Source organism: Photinus pyralis, unplaced genomic scaffold, assembly GCF_008802855.1.
Source record: "Photinus pyralis isolate 1611_PpyrPB1 unplaced genomic scaffold, Ppyr1.3 Ppyr1.4_unclustered_Scaffold7338, whole genome shotgun sequence".
NCBI lineage: Eukaryota > Metazoa > Arthropoda > Insecta > Coleoptera > Lampyridae > Photinus > Photinus pyralis.
In genome coordinates, this window is record NW_022172131.1 from 1 (window position 1) to 10,059 (window position 10,059).

At 38.4% G+C, this 10,059-nt stretch overlaps 3 protein-coding genes across 3 annotated transcripts; 1 reads left to right on the forward strand and 2 right to left on the reverse strand.

The window, feature by feature from the left end:
- Positions 1-2,536: 2,536 nt before the first annotated feature.
- Positions 2,537-4,516, reverse strand: LOC116182744. The gene has a single exon (XM_031503288.1). It carries the CDS (start codon positions 4,514-4,516, stop codon positions 2,537-2,539), a length of 1,980 nt encoding a protein of 659 aa, XP_031359148.1.
- LOC116182745 lies at positions 4,456-6,951 on the forward strand. Its single transcript, XM_031503289.1, has 2 exons — positions 4,456-4,690; positions 4,924-6,951. The coding sequence occupies exon 2, from the start codon at positions 4,943-4,945 to the stop codon at positions 6,740-6,742; it is 1,800 nt and encodes a 599-aa protein (XP_031359149.1). The 5' UTR covers positions 4,456-4,690; positions 4,924-4,942; the 3' UTR covers positions 6,743-6,951.
- Positions 6,952-7,047: 96 nt separating this feature from the next.
- Positions 7,048-9,217, reverse strand: LOC116182747. The gene is made up of 2 exons (XM_031503290.1): positions 9,023-9,217; positions 7,048-8,970 (listed from the first exon to the last, which is right to left on the reverse strand). Exon 2 carries the CDS (start codon positions 8,959-8,961, stop codon positions 7,048-7,050), a length of 1,914 nt encoding a protein of 637 aa, XP_031359150.1. The 5' UTR covers positions 8,962-8,970; positions 9,023-9,217.
- Positions 9,218-10,059: the final 842 nt, after the last annotated feature.

The window sequence follows — 10,059 nt, forward strand, 5'->3', positions numbered from 1 at the left end:
ACAACATCATCTGTATTGTCAGACATAGTCGAAAATGTGGAAGGTACTCCGCGTGATACATATAACGATCTTTATACATACCATGACGACACAACAATAAGATTTTTAGAATAAACATTTCAATTTTGACAGTACTAGGCCCTACTACAGCGTTATCAAAGGAAGACAAGGACTTGTTAGAGCAAGGTCTCACATATTCGAAATGGACGTTTTTATTTATATTTTGTGTTATTTTGGTCACTATAGCTATGTAAGAAGAAAAACCAAAACCACATTATCCCTAAAATACGGTATAAACCTCACACAAAACGTTGGTTATCAGTGATCCCGGAAGAAACCGTCCATGTAGAGGACCTGCATGAACCAAGGGAGGTCAGCCTAACAGGGAGCTGTGGAAGTCTTTGTTCCGCAAAAGGAACAGAGCAAGTGTTCGTTGTAAGTAAACGAATGGAACCGCATCCGGAGCGTGTCGGGTGTTCTCCAAGAAGTTTTCAAACTCAAGGGGAATATTAGGGTAAGCCACCAATACTACTCCTTCGTTACTATACTACAATAAAAGTATATCTATTAACAATTGAGGTCAGAGATGTTAGATTTCGTGAGAGTATAGTTATTATAAACTTTGTTATTATCAATATTATTAAACTATTTATTAAATAAGTCGATTTTACATAATTTGGTTTCTTTAACCAATCATTTAACGTACCTACCAGAACAGGTAACGGATTCATTGGATGAACCAACACTTCATGCTAAAACACCCTCCAAATATATATATATATATATATATATATATATATATATATAATTTACCTTTGTCTAGCGATTGTTCAATCGACTCTATTTCTGAAATGATGGGAAGAAATTAAATGTGAATTGTAAATTGCAATGAGGAATTAACTGTAGTAAAGGAGCTGCACGGGTTCGAGCGCAATTTCCGGCCAAATCCCATGTTATTTCCCATAAGGAATTCTAAGGTTCATTTGGGTGTTTTTGGAGCAGTTTGGATGTGCGCATGCGCGCCCCGCCCCTTTGCGCAGGCGTCATTTGGACGCCATCTTGGAATCCTCAAGTTCTTGGACGCCATCTTGGAATCCTCAAGTTCTTGGACGCCATCTTGGAATCCTCAAACTTCGACCCCTTCGTACCCTGAAAATTTTTTTTAAATGGAACGGATTCGAACCGTCAACCATTGGATTACAAGTCCTATAGCATAACCGCTGAGCTAATTAGACTATTATGGTATAATGCTTGGATAGTTGTATTTATAACGAACCTATTTTAAGGGTACGGGGGCGCCATCTATTAGGATTCGTATAGGTATAGGAAAGTATAATTTCAACCGGCGCCCCGGCATTGATGAGACATCAAACGGTTAGATACGAGGGTTCAGGAGAGAGATGCAAGGGAGGAGAATTCTAACCTATCATTCCATCTCGGAGGTAGCTCCCCCATTTGAGAGACATACACAAGGGGGCCCCATTCTAACCTACAACCAGAACAGGGGCGGGGAGGGAAATAAAACAACAAAAACAAAATGTAGAGCGTTTTTATTTAGAGCTGAAATAGCGATTTGATACGGAGGCGCCATCTATTGGCGTCGTAATGCATATAGAGGTATATTTTCATCCGACTCCCTCTATTAGATTGATGCGACTAGGGTAGGAAATTGTAATTTCAGGAGACAGGTGCGAGGACCCTCATTCTTACCTATAATTCCATATCGGAGGTAGGTTCCCTATAACCAGAACAGGAGTGGGCAGGGAAAAAACAACAAACAAAATGTAGGGTGTTTTTATTTACAGCGGAAATAGTGATTTGAAGTTTATTATTACAATTAAAGCGCTTACTCTACTTACATAAAATTTGCGTCGAAGAGGACCGACGACGGCAACGCCCCTATTTTTTTTGGATGACAGCATTGTTATTCATACCTAACTGTAAATTCTCCATTTGGTCGAGGCCGTTCTACAAATAGACTCTTAAAATGTATAATATGTCTTAGCGGAATATTTACCAGGATTTTAAGGTGGTTAAATAGTAAAATGGACATTTAGCTGCGTATATTCTAGAAGAGGAACAAGTTACCGAATTATCGATCTACCTTGTATAGCTTTAGTTAAATTATTATTGGGTAGATACACCTCTTTCCATGACCACCCAGGAGGCAATAAATTCACACTAGAAATAATGCAATTTATTGGAGATGTTTACGGTCTCGTTATAGGATTCCCCATTAGATATTTCTCTACACAGGGTGTATAAAAAATAACTAATAGGCCTACCTTTTTAATAGTACTGCTTGCGCATAAGTAGTAACCCGTTAGCAAAGGATAAGGTGTATAACAGAGTTGAACCTTAACATTTTATTAATGAAATCTTAAATTTATACAAGAATTTACTATTTTTAGCTTTATACAGGGGTAGTTTGCTAATAACCTTTAGTCTAAGAATATTCCTAAAATAATATCCTAATTTGTATACAAATTTCCTAGGATTTTGACAATTTGTAACTAATTCATCAAAAATCACAACCTTAATCAACTTCCATCTGTTCAACATCTTGAGGCTTATTGATAGCATAATGGCCCCACGGTAGAGTGTTAAATGAGTCAGGAATCAGGTATCTCTTATCATCCTCAGGACTTAGAGCAATTTTCGACTGCGTTATGGAATAAACTTGATGTTTATCCGTACGAATCAAATTTTGAGATGTAGTTTTGCGCTTATAGGTCTCCAGACACTCCACATAATCATCAAAGGTAATTTTAGTTTCTACTACACTTTTCTTTATCCCCTTTGCCTTCTTAGTCAAACCATAATTTTTAATAATCGTAGCAATTTCATCCTCATCATACTCCTCCGCTTCCAATTTCTGTTGTAGTTTTATTAAATCGTCCTTAGTGGATAATACTTTAGTGGTGTACAGTTTCGATCGTAATCCTACATAATCGGTCATTATCTGTCCATTATTTTCATCTTTCATCATGCCCAACACTTTCTTATTTACAAGGGGTATGCCATATGGGTTATTGGGGTCATAATCGCTAGTATCGTAATATTTAAAACAGTCGCTTTTTATAGCCATATAAGGGTCTTGTTCACGAATTTCGTAAATTAAGCTGTCCGTATCTGTGTAAAGAACAGTGCAGTTATCTCCAAATCTATCCATCATGTAGTCATAATGGAAGCTGTATATAGTTGTCTTGGCTAGATCAAGAATAGCTTGGCCCACGTATATAGGCTTATTTAAATAAATTTCAAGCTTATTCAATTCTACAGCTACCAAGTTTTCGTTAAAAATGGCGCAAGATTTAAATTCCGGTTTCGCAATGTATGATTCTGCGCCGTAACGTCCTTTCCATTGCGTTAGTAATTTGATATTAACCCGTTTTCTGACATTTTCCATAGTCTTCCCAAAGACTGCGTTATTCATCAACTTAAACAAGTTCTTCTCAAATTCATTCTTGGCTTTTTTTCTTAGTTCTGTATTAAGGTCAATGTAGGACTTTAGCCAAGGGGACTGTTTAAATTTGAGTACCCTATGTACTTTGGAGAGAATTAGGCCATGGGCTAATGCTTGCTTCAAGGCTCGATAGTGGATGACGTATTTTTCTTTATTATTTAAGGTCGCCATGAGTTTTGAAATTGCCGCAGCTTCAGTTGGCGGTTTCATAGTCTTCGGGTTGATGTGTAATGCACAGAACGGTAAATCCGTGTGAGCGTCATGCAAATGCTGTGGATACTCCAAATCAACTTCTAGAATGTAGCCTTCATCTGCATCATCCGGAATCGTAGTGATATCGATGTTGGAGTCTACCCATTCAAAGCCTCCATATGGAAGATATTGACTCATACTCCAGCCATACTGGTTATTGATATCGTTGTACATTAGATAGACATCCGGTTTCGTTGAATCATATTTGGGCATATATTTGTTGTTTGCATGAGCTCTTCTTTTAGAGCAGACTTGACTTAACCCTCCACGAATACCCCGCTCGACAAAGAGAAACATATCCTGGTCGGTAAGGAGTTCCAGCTCTTGTCGCGTGTATTTCAACATGGCATCCCAAGTAAAGCCTGGTAGTGTAAAATAGTGGGCCGGATCTAAATCATAAGTGCTAATACAGCTTGATCTAAACTGTTCAAAGACATCTGCAAGGAGTAGAATATCAGTCTTCATGTACAAGTCTACATATTGACCCAAGTTGCTGCAGTTAAATCTGTCCCACACCTCCTGAGCTCTACGATACATTTTTCTGGGACAGGGCTTATCTTCTAGCTTATTGTAGAAGTCATCTTGAGGAGGTAGAGTTGGCTCTTCGAAGCGGTCAAACGAGTCGAGGTAATCATACGGCATGACTCCTTTTTTAGTTAAAAGATTAAATTGATCCGCAGGTAGTGTAGAGAATTGCGCCTTGAGATTGGGAAATTCTGTCAGTGCTGACGATAGGGGAAGGTGGGGCAAGTTGTTACAAGGGCAAGTTGTTACAATTGAGTTGTATGGTATCTCCATCTATCATAGAATCATTTAATTTACATTGCGCGATTGAGGTACTCCATTGCAATTAGTCTGTGACATTACAGAGTTCTGACAACACTTTAGTTTGTGTTATTAATGAAAGTCGTTTTTATGCTGTCGAAAGTAATTTCTTCCTTTCTGTGAATCGATAATCATCCCAAGAAAACGGTGAGTAGCTACTTAATTTTATTTATACCGAAACAAAGCCTATGCTTTGATAGACTTTTCTCACTCATTTGCTTTCAATAATATTCAGTGCAATTATCACTACCCCTACATAACCTTGACACGAATGTATGGGGCAAGTTGTTACGTCAAATGAAGGGCACGTTGTTACATGTAACAACTTACCCCATCCAGAAAAAAATTGAGGAAAAATGACATTTATTACATTGTTACAGGTTTATTAGAGTTGTAATAATGGTTAGGGATTACAAGCGCAAGACTGACAGGGGCAATACTCCTGCTGAAGTTTTTCAATCTGCCGCGCACGCAATAACCCAAGAAAACTTATCGATAAGAAATGCTGCCGAGCGATACAACATTATCTTTATGACATTGCATCGTTATGTTAAGAGATCTCGTTTACAAGAAAATAATGACGGTGGTGCCACTCATGTTGGTTATACATCACACCGAAAAATATTCACCGACAATCAAGAAGTAGAACTTGCTAACTATGCTGCAGATTCAGCAAAACTATACTTTGGCCTTACTACAAAGGATTTACGACAATTAGCGTACCAGTTTGCTGTTACAAATGGTATCCCAGTGAACCAAGTATGGAAAGACAACCATATGGCGTCAAAAGACTGGCTGTTAGGTTTTCTAAAAAGAAATAAGGACCTTTCCATAAGAGAACCTGAAGCCACAAGTTTATCTCGTGCAACAGCATTTAATCGTCATAACGTTAACTTGTTTTTTAATAACCTTGGCAGCGTGTACGAAAAATATAAATTTGAATTCCATAATGTCTACAACGTTGACGAAACAGGGTTAACCACAGTGCAGAAACCGTCAAAAGTAATAGCTAAGAGAGGTACCAAACAAGTGGGTGCCATGACATCAGGAGAGAGAGGGCAACTAGTGACAATGGCCTTAGCAGTTAATGCGAGCGGCAACAGTGTGCCACCCATGCTTGTATTCCCACGGAAGAATTTCAAAGACTTTATGCTTTCGAATGCACCTCCTGGTTGTAAAGGTGCAGCACATCAGTCGGGCTGGATGACTAGCGAGAACTTCCTTATTTTTATTGAACACTTTGTGCAATTTGTGAAATGTAGCAAGGACAAACCAGTATTACTCATATTAGATAACCATGAGTCTCACTTGTCAATTTCCGTCTTAAATTATTGTAAACTTAACGGAGTGGTTCTCCTTAGTTTCCCACCGCACACATCACATCGACTACAGCCCCTAGATCGAACTGTTTATGGACCTCTCAAGAGATATTATAACAGCGCTGCGGATGGTTGGATGAAATCCAATCCTGGAAAGCCTATGACAATTTACGACATTCCAGGTGTGTTGGCTAAAGCTCTACCTTTAGCAGCTACGCCTAATAATATCCAGAATGGTTTTGCAGTGACAGGTATCTGGCCATATAATAGAGATATTTTCACAGATCAAGATTTTTTACCCGCAGAGGTTACAAATAGACCATTTGTCACAAACACTCCAGTAGACAATCCAGTTCAACTTAACGAAGATGCAATAATTATGCCAAAGGAACGAACGCCATCACCACAGCCTTCAACATCTCGTAGTAGCAAAAGTGGTGGCCATTTCACCCCTCAGCAAATAAAACCGTTTCCCAAGGCTCCAGCACGAAAGCAGCAGAAAGGACGGCGAAAGCGGAAATCTGAAATATTAACTGACACTCCAGTTAAGGCTGCTCTGGAGGCAGAAGCTGAAATGAGGGAAAATAGGAAGAAGAAAGCTGAAAGGACAAAAAAAAATATGAGTGGGAAAATAAGTTTGGCATCTACCAGTAAAAGAACAACTCTAATAAAAAAATACCCAAAACAGCCAGATACAGATTCTGAATCTGATGATGAAGATGCGCTTTGTCTCCAATGCCTAGAAGCGTATTCTTCATCTAGAAATGAAGAATGGATTCGATGTACCAAATGCAAAAGATGGGCGCATCTTAGGTGTGCAAAAAATGACGATTATTATGTTTGCCTCCATTGTCTTTCCGATAGCGATGATGATTATTGAGTTTTTTTGTTTATATTTAATTTTTTCCTTAATAAATATATTTTAACAACAATAGTGAGATGTGTAACAACTTGCCCCTGACACTGTAACAATTTGCCCCACATAGGGGTAACTTGTTACAAATAACATCTGTAATATCAAGTTTAAATAAAGGCAACCTCGGCCACGTAAAGTTATAAATTAATTGATGTAATGATAAAGCAAGGGCCTGTGAACGTGACCAAACATTTGAATTTTCAAAACAATCGAAATATGCCTTTAGAAAAATTAAATAGTAAATATTGTAACAACTAGCCCCACCCTCCCTAGTTTATCTGCCCCGACGCATGAACGGAAGCTATCGATAAATCTGAAGCAGTGCGTGACTCGTTGATGTGTTTGGTAAAAGAAATATATTTCTCCTTGGTTATAGGGAGCAAGTCGATCTTGCCGTCCATTCTAGTGGCAATATCTGTTACAACAAAGTGAGCATCATATCCACTCAAGTTGTGGAACACCACCGGAATTGTATGAGTGTCCTGGTAGTTGACGTTGCATCCCTCACATGCCGCTCCGCGGAAGTTGTTCTCCGGGATAAGGTGATTGTGATCTCGAACTTTCTTTTGACCAGATTTAAATGACTGTTCACAAATATGGCAGTGCGTTGCTGCTTGAAATTCAAGGTCCTGCTGTGGTGTCATATGCATCTTGTAGGGGCAAAGAAACACCGTAGAGACATCTTCCGCAAGCTTATTCATCTCGTCAGCAAACCATCGCATACAGTCTTCACCGCGGTAGCTGTTGTAGAACGAAAGAGATTCATCGTATGAGCACTTGAAGTAGTATCCCACAGCTGCTGGAATATGTTGTTGGTATGCAGTCTTTTTTGTGCTAGGTTTCAGAACGCTCTCGAGATCTGCATATACGACAAAGGGGGCTTTTATTTTATTTTTAAAATTTTTAAACTTCAACATCTTTTTTTCCTCTGTAGGCATCTTGATGGCTGTATCATTCTTTTGTATGCAATCCTTAATATGCTTATGTAATTTATCTTCAGAACGGTAAAAATGTAGACATCTATCGCAAATATACTTTTGCCTTTTTTCTTTGCTTAACTGCTTCGATACTAGCCGTGAAAGATTTTTTATCCAAACATAATGGAACTTGGTCGATTGTTCGTAGCAGTCTTGCACTAAAAGCAGGTTCACATGTTTATCCCTCTTTTCCTTCGTTAGGTAGGTAGGCAACGTATTAAATTGGTCTTTTTTCTCCTTCTTCAGAATATACACGTTAATGGAGATGTTGTTTTGTTTTTCAAAGTTCGGAATTTGTCGCATAGTCATCGGAAACTGGATCCCTTTTAGCTTGAGCACGGAAGAGTAGTGAGGGTATTTGGATATTCTTTGAGGATGTTTATCAACAGGATACAACGCTGAAACCACCGCCCACGCAAAGCACGCATTGTCATCGTTCTTAACGTTGATACAAGCTTCTTTTCTCTTAATCAGGACAGGTAACTCAATATATGAAGAGCCAAGTTGAGGTGTAAATTTGTTAATGTTCACTCCTAAATTAACAACGGCACTAAGTCCCCAACCACTATCACGTTCTTGAAATTCCGATAATTTCTTCATTATTGGTTTCTCAACCTTCTCCTTAAACCACTCATCTATGTTAGTATCCCTATATATTGCCGCATTTGATGTTGTAAAGTACTTATACTCATTAAGCATCTTTTCACCTTGAGTAATCACAAATTCCCCGCAAAAAATCGCATTTATTTTCACAGCCTCATCTTGCTTCAACGCGTTATGAATTCGGCTTTTGAAGATGGTCTTACAATCCATTAAGAAGTTGCCGGGGTCTTTATGTTTAAGATTAGTGATAACTCCAGTTCGTATTCTATTGCTAAAAGCCGAAATGGAGTCATCCCAATGCACGCGATCTTTTGCGGTTTCTTTTCTATTACTAAAAGCCGAAGTGGAGGTTCCTTTATTCAAAGATATACCCAAGCCTCTCCTTTGTTCTAATTTAAAGTGTTTACGCATCGATTTAATATTACGTAAACAAGCCTCAAGATGTTGCCTTTCACCTATGGATAATGACCTACGCATCGAATCTTGAATTCTACGTCTAGCCTTATCACACTTAATTATCCCTTGCCTCACGGTTTTGCCACTATACTTAGTTCTAAGCACACTTAAAATACTTGCAATCTGTTTTACTAAATCGGTAAACATCTTGCACGTCTAAAAGCTCAAAATACTAAATAATAAAAGCAATATTAATAACAAAACTCGCCTATAGATATAATACGTCTAAGAAAATACACACTAACAGATAAAATACGACTAATAAAATTCGCACCAACAGATACAATACGACTGATCTCAACGAATGATCGAATTGGAATGGGAAAAATCTGAATAATGTATCGCATATATAGCGAACTCCTCCTAGATACCCCCTCTAACGTTACGATAAATTCGATAATAAATGTATCGCATATATAGCGAACTCCTCCTAGATACCCCCTCTAACGTTACGATAAATTCGATAATAAATGTATAGGGAGTTGCGAAAGTGATATAGGTTGGTATAAGCAAATTCTATTTATAGGTCATTAATCTATTTATAGGTATATTAGGAATAAAAACAATTTATGCAAAACGTGTTTATTAAGGGTATCTAAACATTACGGCGTTATTTATTATACCGTGATTTGCGCAATTACATTTTTCAAACAATTTTTCGGACTCCTCGTTGGAACAAAATGCTGAAAATTCAGTAACGCCAATGATGTGAGTCACAAGTTCGGCGGCATATCCTCTTCTTCGATACTCCGGTAAAATATAGATGTAATTCAGCATCTTGGGATTTTTTATGAATATCTAGAGGATCGAAGTTCATTCTTGATATTAGCGCAAATGCTGCAGGTTTCGAATTCAGGTACCTAATGTAGCAGTAGACGCCCTGATCGATGTACCACTGATAGAGAAAAACATCATCTATCTTTAAACGCTTTATCTCCTTAACTGCTTCTTTACCTCGAAATAATCGTATATTCGTCATCTTCTGAACTGAAAACGTATATCACTCTACATCTATATTTATATGGGTAGGTATGCAATAACGGAAGCAGCATCCGGTCATCGGCAGGAAGCAGCATCCGGTAAATTCTAATCAGCAGGAAACAGCGTCCGGTCGTTAACAGGAAACTAACATCCGTTCACGTCAACAGGAAGCAGCGTCCGCTGTTGTAAACAGGATATCCGAATCAGCAGGATATGCTAATCAGTAGGAAACGTAAATGGCGGGAATAGGAAACAGCGCCCGGT